This window comes from Procambarus clarkii, chromosome 72 (assembly GCF_040958095.1).
Source record: "Procambarus clarkii isolate CNS0578487 chromosome 72, FALCON_Pclarkii_2.0, whole genome shotgun sequence".
NCBI classification, from domain to species: domain Eukaryota; kingdom Metazoa; phylum Arthropoda; class Malacostraca; order Decapoda; family Cambaridae; genus Procambarus; species Procambarus clarkii.
The window spans coordinates 799,934-820,433 of NC_091221.1; the positions used below are offsets into that span (position 1 = coordinate 799,934).

Consider the following 20,500-nt stretch of genomic DNA (forward strand, 5'->3'; position numbering starts at 1 on the left):
TAAGAACGGCATTTAGAAACTTATTTAAGGAATCATTCAGAAGATTGTATACCACGTATGTCAGACCAATCCTGGAGAAGGCAGCTCCAATCATGGAGTCAATAACTCGTCAAGCATGAAACTAAATTGGAGAAGGCTCAGCGGTTTGCCACCAGACTAGTACCCGAGCTGAGAGGTATGAGCTACGAGGAGAGACTACGGGAATTAAACCTCACGTCGATGGAAGACAGAAGAGTTAGGGGGGACATAATCACCACATACAAGATTTTCAAGGGAATTGCTAGGGTAGATAAAGATAGATTATTTAACACAAGGGGCACACACACACTAGGGAACACAGGTGGAAATTGAGTGCCCGAATGAGCCATAGAAACATTAGAAAGAATTTTGTTTAGTGTCAGAATAGTTGACAAATGGAATGCATTAGGAAGTGATGTGGTGGAGGCTGACTCCATACACAGTTTTAAATGAAGATATGATAGAGCCCAGTAGGCTCAGAAACCTGTACATCAGTTGATTGACAGTTGAGAGGCGGGACTGTCACGAGTATTGTGAGGATATAATACTCATTGTCAGGGGATATCATGTTGTCTTATATTATATTGTACTATGTATATATATATATATATATATATATATATATATATATATATATATATATATATATTATTAAATATGACCGAAAAAGTAAGAATAATAATTCTAACACGAATTTTCTCTATCTTTCTTATGTTTCTTTTCACTGTTGATGGTAATTCAAAGGTCAATTCTCCAAAATTCATTTTTATTTCTAGTCTGACGCGACACTTGAGCGCGTTTCGTAAAACTTATTACATTTTCAAAGACTTTAGTTTACAACCACAACTGAAACTGAATAGAGCTTACACATCTTCGAGGTTTATATCTACATTTGGGTGAGGTGGATGAGGTGAAAAACGAACTTTCAACAATAGGTATTCAATAGGTATTAAATTCCAACACAAGACAGAACACGAAACAATGGGTATTGAATGGGTATTAAATTCAAACACAAGACAGAACACGAAACAATGGGTATTGAATGGAAGTAATTGTAGAAAGCCTATTGGTCCATATTTCTTGACGCTTCTATATTGGAGCGGAGTCTTGAAGTGGGTAGAATATAGTTGTGCATTAATTGGCTGTTGATTGCTGATGTTGACTTCTTGATGAGTAGTGCCTCGCAGACGTCATGTCGACCGTGCCCTCAGCCACAGCTCAGAATGGAAGCAAGTCGACGAAGAACTCTGTAGGGTAAGGCAGGTCCTAGTCAACAACGGCTTCTCCAATGGTTTCGTGGAAGACATCATAAGAAGGAAAGTGAAACGCCATGCAACCTCTGAAGAGACAACTAACACAACACCTATACCCCCTATTAGACTATTTTACAGGAACTTCTTTTCCACAGCTCATAAAACGGAGGAAAGGGTCGTGAAAGATATTGTCAGTAGAAACGTTATCCCTACAGACAAAAATCAGAAGATACAACTGACGATTTACTATAAAACCAGAAAAACGGCCAGCCTACTCATGAGAAACTCTCCAGACACAAAGCAGAACGCTTTAAAAGAGACCAACGTCGGCTATGCCTTCAAATGCCCTCTTGGGGACTGTAAGCCTAAAAAAAAAACAGTAAAGAGGCAAGACAACAACATCTCTTTCCAGGCATTTAACGATGCATAAGCAACAGGGCTCCATTAAGGAACATATAGCCTCTTCCCACAAACAAACCATCACCAGAGAAATCTTAGCAAACAACACAGAAATCATCGATAGATACAGCGATAGCAGGCGGCTAGACGTCTGCGAGGCACTACACATCAAGAAGTCAACACCAGCAATCAACAGCCAATTGTTAAATTAACAGCATCGTTAAACACCTGGAAAGAGATGTTGATGTCTTGCCTATATACTGGTATACTTGCCTATATATATATATATATATATATATATATATATATATATATATATATATATATATATATATATGTCGTACCTAGTAGCCCAGAACGCACTTCTCGGCCTACTATGCAAGGCCCGATTTGCCTAATAAGCCAAGTTTTCCTGAATTAATATATTTTCTCTAATTTTTTTCTTATGAAATGATAAAGCTACCCATTTCATTATGTAAGAGGTCAATTTTTTGGGGGGAGAGTTAAAATTAACGTAGATATATGACCGAACCTAACCAACCCTACCTAACCTAACCTATCTCTATAGGTTAGGTTAGGTAGCCGAAAAAGTTAGGTTAGGTTAGGTAGGTTAGGTAGTCGAAAAACAATTAAATCATGAAAACTTGGCTTATTAGGCAAATCGGGCCTTGCATAGTAGGCAGAGAAGTGCGTTCTGGCTACTAGGTACGACATATATATATATATATATATATATATATATATATATATATATATATATATATATATATATATATATATATACATATATATATATATATGTCGTACCTAGTAGCCAGAACGCACTTCTCGGCCTACTATGCAAGGCCCGATTTGCCTAATAAGCCAAGTTTTCGTGAATTAATATATTATCTCTAATTTTTTTCTCATGAAATGATAAAACTACCCATTTCATTATGTATGAGGTCATTTTTTTTTTATTGGGGTTAAAATTAACGTAGATATATGACCGAACCTAACCAACCCTACCTAACCTAACCTAACCTATCTTTATAGGTTAGGTTAGGTTAGGTAGCCGAAAAAGTTAGGTTAGGTTAGGTTAGGTAGGTTAGGTAGTCGAAAAACAATTAATTCATGAAAACTTGGCTTATTACGCAAATCGGGCCTTGCATAGTAGGCTGAGAAGTGCGTTCTGGCTACTAGGTACAACATATATATATATGCTTACAAGAATATATATATATATATATATATATATATATATATATATATATATATATATATATATATATATATATATATATATATATGTTGCAATCTTTCTTGTAAGCATATGTTGTTAAATATGACCGAAAAAGTAAGATTAATAATTCTAACACGAATTTTCTCAATATTTCTTATGTTACTTTTTACTGTCGATGGTAATTTAAAAATCAATTCCCCAAAATTCATTTTTATTTCTAGTCTGACGCGACGCTTGAACACGTTTCGTAATAACTTATTACATTTTCAAAGACTTTAGTTTACACACACACAACTGTAACCTGAAAACACTAAACAGAGTTTTACTAATGCAAACACTGAACATCTTGTCTTATATACTCGCATTTGGGTGAGGTGATATGTTGCAACAGTTTTGGATGAGGTGAACAAACTTTTGACCAACACAAGACAGAACACGGTGCAATGGGTATAAATTGGATAAATGAGAGGGAAGAATGGAAGTAACTGCAAAGGGCCTATCAAGTATGGGTCAATGGCCCATACTTCCTCTTCATGCTTCTATATTGGTACGGAGTCTTGAAGTGGGTAGAATATAGTTGTGCATTATTAATTGACTGTTGATTGCTGGTGTTGACTTTTTGATGTGTAGTGCCTCGCAGATGTCAAGCCGCCTGCTATCGCTGTATCTATTGATGATTTCTGTGTTGTTTGTTAAGACTTCTCTGGTGATGGTCTGGTTGTGGGAAGAGATTATACGTTCCTTAATATAGCCCTGTTGCTTATGCATTGTTAATCGCCTGGGAAGAGATGTTGTTGTCTTGCCTATATACTGAGTTCTTTGGGGCTTACAGTCCCCAAGTGGGCATTTAAAGGCATAGACGACGTTGGTCTCCTTCAAGGCGTTCTGCTTTGTGTCTGGAGAGTTTCTCATGAGTAGGTTAGCCATTTTTTTGGTTTTTGCGACCCCAGTAAACTGGTGACTTTTTATTAAACTTTCCATAACCCCCCCCCCCCTGACATACCTATCCAGGAGTTTTTTGTGATTTCAGGAAGGTTCTACGCCGCCAGCGATGCTATGGGGACAGCAGACACGACAGGGACTAAAGAGTCAGAGCTCATCCTCCGCAAGCACAACTAAGTATACACACACACAAACACACACACACACACACACTCAAAATCTCAAGAAGCACATAAATAAACTGGAAAAGGTGCAACGGCATGCAACAAAATTGCTTCTGGAACTGAAAAACAAAAGTTACGAGGAGACTCGAGGCATTAAACATGCCCAAACTAGAAGACAGAAGAAAGAGAATTCTTGAAACCAGCAACATCATGAACAATGGAACACAGATTCAAGCTAAGGAAACAAAGGTGCCGAAAAAAAATATTAGAACAAAGGTGCCGAAAAAAATATTAGAACATTTTCTTTTGCAAACAGAATGGTAGACGGTTGGAACAAGCTCAGTGAGAAGGTGGTGGAGGCTAAAACCGTCAGTGGTTTCAAACCGTTATACGACAAAGAGTACTGGTAAGACAGTGTGTGTGTGTGTGTGTGTGTGTGTGTGTGTACTCACCTAGTTGTACTCACCAAGTTGTGTTTGCGGGGGTTGAGCTCTGGCTCTTTGGTCCCGCCTCTCAACCGTATGTGTGTGTGTGTGTGTACTCACCTACTTGTACTCACCTATTGGTGCTTACGGTGGTTGAGCTTTGGCTCTTTGGTCCCGCCTCTCAACTGTCAATCAACTGGTGTACAGATTCCTGGGCCTACCGGGCTCTATCATATCTACATTTGAAGCTGTGTATGGAGTCAGCCTCCACCACGTCACTGCCTAATGCATTCCACCTGTTAACTACTCTGACACTGAAAAAGTTTTTTCTAACGTCTCTGTGGTTCATTTGGGTACTCAGTTTTTACCTGTGTCCCCTTGTTCGTGTACCACCAGTGTTGAATAGTTTATCCCTGTCTACCCTGTCAATTCCCCTGAGGATTTTGTAGGTAGTGATCATGTCTCCCCTCACTCTTGCCTTCCAGTGTCGTAAGGTGCATTTCCCGCAGCCTTTCCTCGTAACTCGTGCTTCTCAGTTGTGGGACTAGTCTATTGGCATACCTCTGAACTTTTTCCAGCTTCGTCTTGTGCTTGACAAGGTACGGGCTCATGCTGGGGCCGCATACTCCAGGATTGGTCTTACATACGTGGTGTACAAGATTCTGAATGATTCCTTACACAGGTTCCTGTAGTTCCTCCCCAGGTTCCTGGAGGAGCTGGTGGCTGAGCGAACAGAACACTGGACGCGTGATCCTGTGGTCCCGGGTTCGATCCCGGGCGCCGGAGAGAAACAATGAGCAGAGTTTCTTTCACCCTGATGCTCCTGTTACCTAGCAGTAAATAGGTACCTGGAATTTAATCAGCTGTCACTGGCAGCTTCCTGGGGGTGGAGGCCTGGTCGAGGACCGGGCCGCGGGGACACTAAGCCCTGAAATTATCTCAAGATAACCTCAAGAGACTGTCCTGATGTTTTTTGTTTGTGTGTGTGTGTGTGTGTGTGTGTGTGTGTGTGTGTGTGTGTGTGTGTGTGTGTGTGTGTGTGTGTGTGTGTGTGTGTGTGTACTCACCTATTTGTGTTTGCGGGGGCTGAGTTCTGGCTCTTTGGTGTGTGTGTGTGTGTAACTACCTAGGTGTAGTTACAGGAGGAGAGTGTCTCGTGGTGTCCCGTCTACCCAGGACTCTTTGTCATATAACGCTTTGAAACTACTGACGGTCTTGGCCTCCACCACCTTCTCACTTGTTCCAACCGTCTACCACTCTGTTTGCGAAAGTGAATTTTCTTATATTTCTTCGGCATCTGTGTTTAGTTAGTTTAAATCTATGACCTCTTGTTCTTAAAGTTCCAGGTCTCATGAATTCTTCCCTATCGATTTTATCAATTCCTGTTACTATTTTGTATGTTATAAAAAAATGGTGGGCTTGCTATGGGGAAACTAGTGCTATTCAGGGGTAAGGTCAGTCAGAATAAAGATGTATCTATTTGGGGAGATCAGTAAGGCCCGGCCCCCATGGAAACTAGAAGTAGTGCTGACTACTTGGCTACACAACAAGGTCAGTCTAGGGAATGATCAAGATCTCCTACACAGGAAGAACGATACTCTTATAATTCATGTACTTATTTATTAACCCCTTAACAGCCCCCCAAATACATTCACACCAATAACAATAATAATAATAACTTTACCACACTACCTTACGTTAAAAGCCTTGGTCCACATAGGCAGGATACAAGGTTTTACACTGAACACAAGCTAGGGTAAAGCTCTACTATTGAATAACTTGAAGTTAGAGTCAGCTTAGGGTAGGGGACCACGTAGTTCCAATGGGACCCCCTTTAGAATAACTATTAATATAAACTCTAAACACACCTACTACACACAAAGTATACTACTCTACACATAGAACATGAGTATGCCAGACATGGAATAATAACTCGGTACTTATCTTGAACAAGACACAGAAATAAGGAAACGAAGAGGAAGGGTAGGAGGATCCTGTCCACACCACGCCAGCTCAGAAAAAAAAGATGGAGTCTCCCTCTCCTTCCCCCCAACTGGCTGCTGCCGGCAGACTGCTCAACTAATCATACCGCAGCCCTATACCAAGTTTACTCAGGTTTACTTTACAATGAGTATTAGTAAACATAGTTGGTGCCTATGTGATTATTTAATAATCAACCCCCAGCTCAGTCTTTAAATTCTCTTTGAGAAACAAGAATAGTCTTACGTCTGGCAGGGAAGATACAAACAAAGACACATCGAGTTGCAATTTACTACTCTTAACATAGCTTATTTAGTTAAATTTTGACCTCTGGTTTCTACTGAAGAACCCAGGGTCGTAACAGTAGTGATCATATCACCTCTTTTTCTTCTGTCTTCTAGTTTTGGCATATTTAACGCCTCTAACCTCTCCTCGTAGCTCTTGCCCTTCAGTTAGCAGCGTGTCACTTAGTAGCGTGTCTTTGCATCTTTTCCAGTTTATTGATGTGCTTCTTAAGATATGGGCACCACACAACCGCTGCATATTCTAGCTTTCGGCTAACAAAAGTCGTGAACAATTTCTTTAGTATATCGCCATTCATGTATTTAAAAGCAATTCTGAAGTTAGAAAGCGTGGCATAGGCTCCTCGCACAACGTTCTTTATGTGGTCGTCAGGTGATAGTTTTCTATCTAGAACCACCCCTAGATCTCTTTCTTTATCAGAATTCTTTAAAGATTTCTCACATAATTTATAGGTTGTGTGGAGTCTATGTTCTCCTATTCCACATTCCATAACATGGCATTTATTCACTTTAAATTCCATTTGCTAAGTGGTGTTCCATATACTTATTTTGTCCAGGTCATCTTGAAGGACATGACAATCATCTAAGTTTCTTATCCTTCCTATTATCTTAGCATCATCGGCAAACATGTTCATATAATTCTGTATACCAACTGGTAGATCATTTATGTAGACAATAAACATCACTGGTGCAAGAACTGAACCCTGTGGCACTCCACTTGTGACATTTCTCCAGTCTGATACATTGCCTCTGATCACTGCCCTCATTTTTCTATCAGTCAGAACATTTTTCATCCATGTTAGAAGCTTACCTGTCACCCCTCCAATATTTTTCAGTTTTTAGAACAACCTCTTGTGTGAAACACTGCTGAAAGCCTTTTTTAGGTCCAGATAGATGCAGTCAACCCAACCATCTCTTTCCTGTAAAATCTCTGTGGCTCGATCATAGAAACTGAGTAAATTCGATACACAGGATCTTCCAGATCGAAAACCATACTGTCTGTCTGATATTATATCATTTCTCTCCAGGTGTTCTACCCATTTAGATTTTATTATTTTTTCAATATTTTCACTATTACACTTGTCAATGATACAGGTCTATAATTAAGGGGGTCTTCCCTGCTGCCACTTTTGTAGATTGGAACTGTTAGCCTTTTTCCAAACATCAGCTACAACTCCTGTAAACAGGGATGCCTGAAAGATCAGGTGAAATGGAATGCTGAGTTCAGATGCACATTCTCTCAGAACCCATGGTGAAACTCCATCTGGACCAACTGCTTTGTTATTACTGAGCTCCTTTAGCATATTTTCCACTTTATCTCTAGACACCTCTATGTGCTCTATGATGTTCGCCTGAATTCTTATTGTGTCTGGTTCTCTGAAGATTTCATTTTGTACAAACACACTTTAGAACTTTTCGTTTAATGTTTCACACATTTCCTTTTCATTTTCAGTGAATCTGTTTCCCATTTTCAACCTCTGGATATCTCCCCCAAAAAAGAACTAGGAAACCTAAGGCTGGCATACTGAAAAGGAAATTATAAGGAGATGAGAAGTTTCCTAAGGGATATACCATAGGACACAGACCTCAGAGCTCAGTCTGTACAAGACATGATGGACTATGTCACCCAAAAGTGTCAGGAGGCAGTAAACAGGTTCATCCCGGCCCAAAAGGAAAAATCCGAGAAGCAACAGAAGAATCCATGGTATAATAGGGCATGTATGGAAGCGAAGAAACTGAACAAAAGGGCGTGGAGGAACTTCCGGAATAACAGAACACCAGAAAGCAGAGAGAGATACCAGAGAACCAGGAATGAGTACGTCAGGGTGAGAAGAGAAGCAGAGAAAAGTTTTGAAAATTATATAGCAAACAAAGCCAAGACCGAACCAAAGCTACTCCACAGTCACATCAGAAGGAAAACAACTGTGAATGAACAGGTATTGAAACTTCGAACAAGCGAGGACAGGAATACAGAGAATGACAAAGAGGTGTGTGAAGAACTCAACAAGAGGTTCCAGGAGGTCTTCACAATAGAACAAGGTGAGGTCACTGTGCTAGGAGAGAGGGAGGTAAACCAGGCGGCCATGGAAGAGTTCGAAATTACGAGAGAGGAGGTCAAGAAACACCTGCTGGATCTGGATGTTAGAAAGGCTGTTGGTCCAGACGGGATCTCACCATGGATACTGAAAGAGTGTGCAGAGGCACTTTGCTTGCCACTCTCCATAGTGTATAGTAAGTCACTGGAGACGGGAGACCTGCCAGAAATATGGAAGACGGCAAATGTGGTCCCAATATACAAAAAGGGCGACAGACAAGAGGCACTGAACTACAGGCCAGTGTCCTTGACTTGTATACCATGCAAGGTGATGGAGAAGATCGTGAGAAAAAACCTGGTAACACATCTGGAGAGAAGGGACTTCGTGACAAATCGCCAACATGGGTTCAGGGAGGGTAAATCTTGCCTTACAGGCTTGATAGAATTCTACGATCAGGTGACAAAGATTAAGCAAGAAAGAGAGGGCTGGGCGGACTGCATTTTTTTGGATTGTCGGAAAGCCTTTGACACAGTACCGCATAAGAGGTTGGTACATAAGCTGGAGAGACAGGCAGGTGTAGCTGGTAAGGTGCTCCAGTGGATAAGGGAGTACCTAAGCAATAGGAAGCAGAGAGTTACGGTGAGGGGTGAGACCTCCGATTGGCGTGAAGTCACCAGTGGAGTCCCACTGGGCTCTGTACTCGGTCCTATCTTGTTTATGATGTATGTAAATGATCTCCCGGAGGGTATCGATTCATTTCTCTCAGTGTTTGCGAACGATGCTAAAATTATGAGAAGGATTAAAACAGAAGAGGACTATTTGAGGCTTCAAGAAGACCTAGACAAGCTGAAGGAATGGTCGAACAAATGGTTGTTAGAGTTTAACCCAACCAAATGTAATGTAATGAAGATAGGTGTAGGGAGCAGGAGGTCAGATACAAGGTATCACCTGGGAGAGGAACTTCTTCAGGAGTCAGAGAAAGAAAAAGATTTGGGGGTTGATATCACGCCAGACCTGTCTCCTGCAGCACATATCAAGAGGATAACATCAGCTGCATATGCCAGGCTGGCCAACATACGAACGGCATTCAGAAACTTGTGTAAAGAATCATTCAGAACTTTGTATACCACATATGTCAGGCCAATCCTGGAGTATGCAGCCCCAGCATGGAGTCCATATCTAGTCAAGCATAAGACTAAACTGGAAAAGGTTCAAAGGTTTGCCACCAGACTAGTACCCGAGCAGAGAGGTATGAGCTACGAGGAGAGACTACGGGAATTAAACCTCACTTCGCTGGAAGACAGAAGAGTTAGGGGGGACATGATCACCACATTCAAGATTCTGAAGAGAATTGATAGGGTAGATAAAGACAGTCTATTTAACACAAGGGGAACACGCACAAGGGGACACAGGTGGAAACTGAGTGCCCAAATGAGCCACAGAGATATTAGAAAGAACTTTTTTAGTGTCAGAGTGGTTGACAAATGGAATGCATTAGGAAGTGATGTGGTGGAGGCTGACTCCATACACGGTTTCAAGGGTAGATATGATAGAGCCCAGTAGGCTCAGGAATCTGTACACCTGTTGATTGACGGTTGAGAGGCGGGACCAAAGAGCCAGAGCTCAACCCCCGCAAACACAACTAGGTGAATACACACACACACACACACACACACACACACACACACACACACACACACACACACACACACACACTGAAGGGAAACTACCTACCTGTGATCCCTCAACTTATATAATGATACAGGACCAAAGTCTATAGGAATGACAGGACCAAAGTCTACAGGACCCGCTTCATACCAGGACCCATGATAGCAATACAGTAACTACAGACCATCATAAGCATCAGAGGGGACAGCGAGGTTGGGAGTTACGATGGCACCAGAGTCTAATCCAGAGGGATTTCCAAATCCTTATCCTGATCCCTTCCCAGTGCTACATAATCTTAATAGCTTAGCGTTCTCCCCTAATAGTGCCCTTCAATCTCTGAGAAATACGCTGAGCTAAAGGATCGCATAATCCCATAGACGTCACGTAACGAGCAGTTTATTGGAGATCGTGTTGAATAATATTCCCAGACTTCATGATAACGGTATATCTTATATGCACCGGAAACCCCTATGGCTCTCTGATCACTAACGCTATGGCACCGTTATCTTCAGGGTGGAGGAGGGGAGGAGTTTACACAGTGGTGGGGAAGGGAGGGAGGGAGGGAATTATCTGGGGGAAAGCGCCAAGCCATTACGACTATATAGCTGCAGGATAAGGATTTGGGATGGGACGATAGGAAGGAATGCTGACCAACCACTTGGAAGGTCGGGGATTGAAACCCGACCTGCAGGTAGCTAGACCGTACGGGGGAAGAGAGCACAATAATGTTGGGTTCGTGTTGATATCATCGTGACGCCGCGGCAGGACATCAAACTACTCACTCTAACAAGCAAGTCAACTACAAACTGATTTAGCTGTTCCCAGCACGAGATGACCGACGAGTAACTGCAATGGTCTAGCTCTAACGGAGAGATCAGGACGGCGGGTCACATAAGGGGTCATGCAAGAGGTCATATAGAGGGGTCACACAAGAGGTCATATAGAGGGGTCATACAAGAGGTCATATAGAGGGGTCATACAAGAGGTCATATAGAGGGGTCACAAAGGGGTCACACAAGAGGTCATATAGAGGGGTCATACAAGAGGTCACATAGAGGGGTCACAAAGGGGTCACACAAGAGGTCATATAGAGGGGTCAAACAAGAGGTCATATAGAGGCTGGACCAAGACAAGCGTTATATAAAGGGTGAGGCCAGCACAATTGGTCACACAAGGGGGGACCAGGACGAGGGGACACACAAGGGGGGGAGCAGGACGAGGGGACACACGAGTGGGGGACCAGGACGAGGGGTCACACAAGTGGGGGACCAGGACGAGGGGACACACAAGGGGGGACCAGGACGAGGGGACACACAAGGGGGGACCAGGACGAGGGGACACACAAGTGGGGGACCAGGACGAGGGGACACACAAGGGGGGACCAGGACGAGGGGACACACAAGTGGGGGACCAGGACGAGGGGACACACAAGGAGGGGACGAGGACGATGGGACATACAAGTGGGGGACCAGGACGAGGGGACACACAAGTAAGGGACCAGGACGAGGGGACACACAAGTAAGGGACCAGGACGAGGGGACACACAAGTGGGGGACCAGGACGAGGGGACACACAAGGGGGGACCAGGACGAGGGGACACACAAGTGGGGGACCAGGACGAGGGGACACACAAGGAGGGGACCAGGGCGAGGGGACACACAAGTGGGGACCAGGACGAGGGGACACACAAGGGGAGGACCAGGACGAGGGGACACACAAGAAGGGGACCACGATGAGGGGACACACAAGGGGGGGACCAGGACGAGGGGACACACAAGTGGGGGACCAGGACGAGGGGGCACACAAGGGGGGGACCAGGACGAGGGGACACACAAGGAGGGGACCACGATGAGGGGACACACAAGGGGGGACCAGGACGAGGGGACACACAAGGGGGGACCAGGACGAGGGGACACACAAGTGGGGAACAGGACGAGGGGACACACAAGTGGGGGACCAGGACGAGGGGACACACAAGTGGGAGACGAGGACGAGGGGACACACGAGTGGGGGGACCAGGACGAGGGGACACACAAGGGGGGGCCAGGACGAGGGGACACACAAGTGGGGGACCAGGACGAGGGGACACACAAGGGGGGACCAGGACGAGGGGATACACAAGTGGGGGGCCAGGACGAGGGGACACACAAGTGGGGGACGAGGACGAGGGAACACACAAGTGGGGGACCAGGACGATGGGACACACAAGTGGGGGACCAGGACGAGGGGACACACAAGTGGGGGACGAGGACGAGGGAACACACAAGTGGGGGACCAGGACGATGGGACACACAAGTGGGGGACCAGGACGAGGGGATACACAAGGGGGGGACCAGGACGATGGGACACACAAGTGGGGGACCAGGACGAGGGGACACACAAGTGGGGGACGAGGACGAGGGAACACACAAGTGGGGGACCAGGACGATGGGACACACAAGTGGGGGACCAGGACGAGGGGACACACAAGGGGGGGACCAGGACGAGGGGACACACAAGTGGGGGACCAGGACGAGGGGAAACACAAGGTGGGACCAGGACGAGGGGACACACGATTGGGGGACAAAGACGAGGGGACACACAAGGGGGGGACCAGGACGAGGGGACACACAAGTGGGGGACCAGGACGAGGGGACACACAAGGGGGGGACCAGGACGAGGGGACACACAAGTGGGGGACCAGGACGAGGGGTCATACAAGTGGGGGACCAGGACGAGGGGACACACAAGTGGGGGACCAGGACGAGGGGACACACAAGTGGGGGACCAGGACGAGGGGACACACAAGGAGGGGACCAGGACGAGGGGACACACAAGGGGGGACCAGGACGAGGGGACATACAAGTGGGGACCAGGACGAGGGGACACACAAGTGGGGACCAGGACGAGGGGACACACAAGTGGGGACCAGGACGAGGGGACACATAAGTGGGGGACCAGGACGAGGGGACACACGAGTTGGGGACCAGGACGAGGGGTCACACAAGGGGGGACGAGGACGAGGGATCACACAAGGGGGGACCAGGACGAGGGGACACACAAGGGGGGGACCAGGACGAGGGGACACACGAGTGGGGGACGAGGACGAGGGGTCACACAAGGGGGGACGAGGACGAGGGGTCACACAAGGGGGGACCATGACGAGGGGACACACAAGGGGGGACCAGGACGAGGGGACACACAAGTGGGGGACCAGGACGAGGGGACACACAAGTGGGGGACCAGGACGAGGGGACACACGAGTGGGGGACCAGGACGAGGGGACACACGAGTGGGGGACCAGAACGAGGGGACACACAAGGGGGGGACCAGGACGAGGGGACACACAAGGGGGGACCAGGACGAGGGGACACACAAGTGGGGGACCAGGACGAGGGGACTCAAGGGGGGGACCAGGACGAGGGGACACACAAGGGGGGACCAGGACGAGGGGACACACGATTGGGGGACCAGGACGAGGGGACACACAAGGGGGGGACCAGGACGAGGGGACACACGAGTGGGGGACCAGGACGAGGGGACACAAAAGGGGGACCAGGACGAGGGGACACACAAGTGGGGGACCAGGACGAGGGGACACACAAGGGGGGACCAGGACGAGGGGACACACAAGTGGGGGACCAGGACGAGGGGTCACACAAGTGGGGGACCAGGACGAGGGGACACACAAGTGGGGGACCAGGACGAGGGGACACACGAGTGGGGGACCAGGACGAGGGGACACACAAGGAGGGGACCAGTACGAGGGGACATACTAGTGGGTTTCAGGACGAGGGGACACACAAGGAGGGGACCAGGATAAGGGGACACACAAGTGGGGATCAGGACGAGGGGACACACAAGTGGGGATCAGGACGAGGGAACACACAAGTGGGGATCAGGACGAGGGGACACACAAGGGGGACCAGGACGAGGGGACACACAAGTGGGGATCAGGACGAGGGGACACACAAAGAGGGGACCAGGACGAGGGGACAGACAAGTGGGGGACCAGGACGAGGGGACACACAAGTGGGGACCAGGACGAGGGGACACTCAATGAAGGGACCAGGACGAGGGGACACACAAGGGGGGAGCAGGACGAGGGGACACACAAGTAGGGGACCAGGACGAGGGGACACACAAAGAGGGGACCAGGACGAGGGGACACACAAGGAGGGGACCAGGACGAGGGGACACACAAGGAGGGGACCAGGACGCGGGGACACACAAGGAGGGGACCAGGACGCGGGGACACACAAGGAGGGGACCAGGACGCGGGGACACACAAGGAGGGGACCACTTGTGTGAGTGAGCAAGGGATGCGCACAAAGAGAATATTGTCTGTCGTGGAAGCAGCTTCAAACACAATTTATGTCAATCTCTAAAAATGTAAATGTAAATGTTCGTTTGTTCAAAATCACTAATCTCGGTGAGTTCTTCACTATTGGTTTTAAATTTTGAAACAACGTTCCAATCGAATATGCGCGTATTTTTATATGCCAACTATATAGAAGCCACACCTGTGACAGGTAAAAACACGTTTTTTTGTGAAAAACAGGGCCATCGGTTGCACGTAAAAGCAAAACACAGTATTCTAAATATGTTATGATTCCATCTTTTTGTTTCCTATTTCATTGATAAATTGAATTTTCATATGAGCAAATCCACAAGGGTCGTAACGAGGATTCGAACGTGCGTGCGAGAGCATCCCAGATGCTGCTCCTCGTCTGCCTTCCCAGACTCGGACGCAGGTTACAATCCTTGTCACGACCCTCGTGGATTTGTTCATTTGATGCATCACGCAATTCTGATATTGTGTGTAATGAATTTTCATAGATTTCAATTTATTTTCATTTTGATTTATTTATTTTGTGTGACATTGTGTTGGAATTGAGCTGTGTTGTTTACCATACCGTTCATTTCCTGAGTATAGTTTATTTTTTTAGTTTGTTAATTGTTTTCATTTCGTTTTTTTAACTGTTTTTCTTATATATCTGTGATGGGAACCTGAAATCATATGATGTTCCAAATTTTCTGATGGGAACTCCAGATCATTTGGGAATGCATCGGATGAGGGAGTGGGGAATGGTGGGGAGGACGAGGGGATGAGGGAGTTGGGGATGGTTGGGACGAGGGCACAGGGGAATGGAGAATGGTGGGGAGAACAAGAGGGATAGGGGAGTGGGGGATGGTAGGGAGGACGAGAGGACAGAGAAGGGGGGAAATGGTTGGGAAGACTGGGGGACAGGGGATGGTTGCTGTGGCTAAGCAACGCACATGCCTTGCTCAGCCACAACAACGCATGGTCGGATATAGCTAGTAAATAATAAATATACAAATCACATATAACATGCACATATAATATGTATGATCGTATATCGTATAATCTTGTTTAATCACAAACTGTTTAAAGTCTTCCCCTTGAGAGTAAGTTATTGAAGTGTTGTTACAGGTGTAAACATAGATGGCGGGTTGAGGCTCGCGGTGACTGGCCGAGCCAACCTTCCCTTAAACCCTGCCTTTATACATGTATTCGCCTCTGTATGCAATAATATATATTTATATTAATAAAAATAATACTTTATTTTATAGATATCATAAATCTATTGAGTTCATTGAAAATGGACACAATAGTTAAGGGCTTCCAATAAATGGAAATATATAGCGTTTGTGTTATATATAGCGAAATACACAAACGTTTCCAGCGAACACTTCCTTAATCAACGACACAAACACTCCCAGCGAACACTTCCTTAACCAACGAAACAAACACTCCCAGCGAACACTTCCTTAACCAACGAAACAAACACTCCCAGCGAACACTTCCTTAACCGACGACACAAACTCTCCCAGCGAACACTTCCTTAACCGACGACACAAACTCTCCCAGCGAACACTTCCTTAACCAACGACACAAACGCTCCAAGCGAACACTTCCTAACCGACGACACAAACTCTACCAAGCGAACACTTCCTTAACCGACGACACAAACGCTTCCAGCGAACACTTCCTTAACCGACGACACAAACACTTCCAGCGAACACTATTATCATCAGTTTTCCCCCAAAGCATTTAATATTTTTCAATTAATTTTCATTGCAGATTACATGGCTGCTCACATGCAAAACAGAACATTTTACCAGCAAAACGCTATACAAGTGATGGCCTCGCCCGCCGTGAGGCTCACGGATCGTTCATCGCCTCAGTATAAACATTTCTCACTACATACTGCACCTATTTTTACGGGCTAGTCATGCCCGTGCCACATCTTGGGTGGCTTAATCTTCATCAATCTGCACTTCAGCCTATCTCAGATGCTCTACAAGGCTCCGTCATTGATGTGATGTAACAACCGCAGTCTCCAGTCTCGCAGTCTCCGTGGTGTAGTGGTAAGACACTCGCCTGGCGTTCCGCGAGCGCTATGTCCAGGGTTCGTATCCTGGCCGGGGAGGATTTACTGGGCGCAATTCCTTAACTGTAGCCTCTGTTTAACGCAACAGTAAAATGTGTACTTGGTTGTAACAACGATTCTTCGCGGCGGGGATCGTATTCCAGGGACCTGCCCGAAACGCTACGCGTACTAGAGGCTGTACAAGAATGTAACAACTCTTGTATATATCTCAAAAAAAAAAACGCTAGTTACAACACTACAACCTCTTGGTTCAGCTCTTGGTTCACAGCTGCGGCTTTGAGTTCAAACAGCAGCGTCACAACACGATTTCAAAAAGGTGTTGGCCTTGACGAGTCTTTGAACCGACCAACTTACGTTCATCCCTAGCAAGTCTTGTTACCCCTAACGCTGGTCCTAGCTGGGCATCTGGTCATGTGGTGCTGGTCCTAGCTGGGCATCTACTCACGTGGTGCTGGTCCTAGCTGGGCATCTACTCACGTGGTGCTGGTCCTAGCTGGGCATCTACTCACGTGGTGCTGGTCCTAGCTAGGCATCTGGTCACGTGGTGCTGGTCCTAGCTGGGCATCTGGTGACGTGGTGCTGGTCCTAGCTGGGCATCTGATCATGTGGTGCTGGTCCTACCTGGGCATCTGGTGACGTGGTGCTGGTCCTAGCTGGGCATCTGGTGACGTGGTGCTAGTCCTAGCTGGGCATCTGGTCACATGGTGCTGGTCCTAGCTGGGCATCTGGTCACGTGGTGCAGGTCCTAGCTGGGCATCTGGTGACGTGGTGCTGGTCCTAGCTGGGCATCTGGTGACGTGGTGCTGGTCCTAGCTGGGCATCTGGTGACGTGGTGCTGGTCCTAGCTGGGCATCTGGTCCCTTGATCATGGTCCTAGCTGGGCATCTGGTCCCTTGATCATGGTCCTAGCTGGGCATCTGGTCCCTTGATCATGGTCCTAGCTGGGCATCTGGTCACGTGGTGCTGGTCCTAGCTGGGCATCTGGTCCCTTGATCATGGTCCTAGCTGGGCATCTGGTCCCTTGATAATGGTCCTAGCTGGGCATCTGGTCCCTTGATCATGGTCCTAGCTGGGCATCTGGTCCCTTGATCATGGTCCTAGCTGGGCATCTGGTCCCTTGATCATGGTCCTAGCTGGGCATCTGGTCCCTTGATCATGGTCCTAGCTGGGCATCTGGTCCCTTGATCATGGTCCTAGCTGGTCCCTTGATCATGGTCCTAGCTGGTCCCTTGATCATGGTCCTAGCTGGGCATCTGGTCCCTTGATCATGGTCCTAGCTAGGCATCTGGTCCCTTGATCATGGTCCTAGCTGGGCATCTGGTCAAGTGGTGCTGGTCCTAGCTGGGCATCTGGTCACTTGATCATGGTCCTAGCTGGGCATCTGGTCCCTTGATCATGGTCCTAGCTGGGCATCTGGTCCCTTGATCATGGTCCTAGCTGGGCATCTGGTCCCTTGATCATGGTCCTAGCTAGGCATCTGGTCCCTTGATCATGGTCCTAGCTGGGCATCTGGTCACGTGGTGCTGGTCCTAGCTGGGCATCTGGTCCCTTGATCATGGTCCTAGCTGGGCATCTGGTCCCTTGATCATGGTCCTAGCTGGGCATCTGGTCCCTTGATCATGGTCCTAGCTGGGCATCTGGTCCCTTGATCATGGTCCTAGCTAGGCATCTGGTCCCTTGATCATGGTCCTAGCTGGGCATCTGGTCACGTGGTGCTGGTCCTAGCTGGGCATCTGGTCCCTTGATCATGGTCCTAGCTGGGCATCTGGTCACGTGGTGCTGGTCCTAGCTGGGCATCTGGTCCCTTGATCATGGTCCTAGCTGGGCATCTGGTCACAAACGTATAGTCGTAGCCCAGACTACAGATGGTCAGGCGGATGGTATGATGTAGTTCCCTCCCACAACAGCCAGCAATAAGAGCGCGGGTATTATGAGTGTATAGAGACCATTGTCTGACCTCCGGGCCAATCACTGACCATCGCTGCCCCCGGGGAAGCAGGAGCAACGCGGGCGAAAGCACATTTTTCTGAACCCATCACTTGTTGGACATTAAATGTTCCTATATTACTTTTCAACTTTTTAAAGCCATCAGTTAATATACAAATTACTTCTATTCATATTGATCTGAGAAAGGCAAAAAATGCTTCCATCTCACCGGAATCTGGAACAGTGGCGGGGGGGGGGGGGGGCCGGCGCTCCCTGCTTCAAACCACGTGCCAGACCCCCCCCCCCTCCCCAGGATAGCAGTGCCAGTCTCACCTCTGGACAGCAGTGCCAGTCTCACCTCTGGACAGCAGTGCCAGTCTCACCTCTGGACAGCAGTGCCAGTCTCACCTCTGGACAGCAGTGCCAGTCTCACCTCTGGACAGCAGTGCCAGTCTCACCTCTGGACAACAGTGCCAGTCTCACCTCTTGACAGCAGTGCCAGTCTCACCTATGGACAGCAGTGCCAGTCTCACCTCTGGACAGCAGTGCCAGTCTCACCTCTGGACAACAGTGCCAGACTCACCAGCAGTGACAGGTAACTAGATCTTCATCAAGTCTCTCTGGTGTTAAATTATCTTGCTTAGTTTATGACAATAAAGCAGTAATTACATATTGTTCATTGTTAAGTTACATACTGTTGATTGGTAAGCTACATATTGTTGATTGGTAAGCTACATATTGTTGATTGGTAAGCTACATATTGTTGATTGGTAAGCTACATATAGTTGATTGTTAAGCTACATAAGTGTATACTGACATACACCAACATGTTGAGAGGCCTCTCACAGCTCCTGGCCAACTCCTGGCTTGGTGTTATTGTCTCTCCTTCAAACTTCAATTGAATTATGTAAGTGTTTTCCTCCTTAAAATGCTTAGGATCCCTCTTACTTAGTGGCCTCACTCTCATCCCTGGTGACGTGGACCTCTCTCTCTCTCTCTCTCTCTCTCTCTCTCTCTCTCTCTCTCTCTCTCTCTCTCTCTCTCTCTCTCTCTCTCTCTCTCTCTCTCTCTCTCTCTCTCTCTCTCTCTCTCTCTCTCTCTCTCTCTCTCTCTCTCTCTCTCTCTCTCTCTCTCTGTCTCTCTCTCTCTCTCTCTCTCTCTCTCTCTCTCTCTCTCTCTCTCTCTCTCTCTCTCTCCCTCTCCCTCTCTCTCTCTCTCTCTCTCTCTCTCTCTCTCTCTGTCTCTCTCTGTCTCTCTCTCTGTCTCTCTCTCTCCCTCCCTCCCTCTCTCCCTCCCTCCCTCTCTCCCTCCCTCCCTCCCTCCCTCTCTCCCTCCCTCCCTCCCTCTCTCTCTCTCTCTCTCTCTCTCTCTCTCTCTCTCTCTCTCTCTCTCTCTCTCTCTCTCTCTCTCTCTCTCTCTCTCGCTCTCTCTCTCTCTCTTTTTTGTTTTTAAACTAAGACTAGGATTCATAAGGGATGCCTAATAACATGCCTAGTGAAACTGCAAGCAAGAGCTGTTATCCTACCTCAGCTCATCTGAAGCCTACACCTAGAAACTCATTTATTTCATAAGAGTATACTTTGAAACTAACACATTGGGAACTATCATATATTGAACTTATGTAAGCTAAGTTGAAACCTACTCCTAGATGCCCATTTATTTCATGAGCCTTGTTATTATATGCTTTAGAAGGAATAGCCTTTATTCATTAAAAAACATTAAGTAACAATCATATAAGGAACAGGATGAGCTAGTAGCCAGCTGTGTGCC

At 47.0% G+C, this 20,500-nt stretch overlaps 1 protein-coding gene across 1 annotated transcript in view; it reads left to right on the forward strand.

The window, feature by feature from the left end:
• Positions 1–16,603, forward strand: part of LOC138356405 (uncharacterized) — a 55,179-nt gene extending 38,576 nt beyond the window's left edge. The window contains exon 3 of the mRNA XM_069312543.1: positions 16,495–16,603. Coding sequence (XP_069168644.1) covers positions 16,495–16,603 — 109 coding nt within the window. The remainder of the gene's footprint in view (positions 1–16,494) is intronic.
• The last annotated feature ends 3,897 nt before the right edge of the window (positions 16,604–20,500 follow it).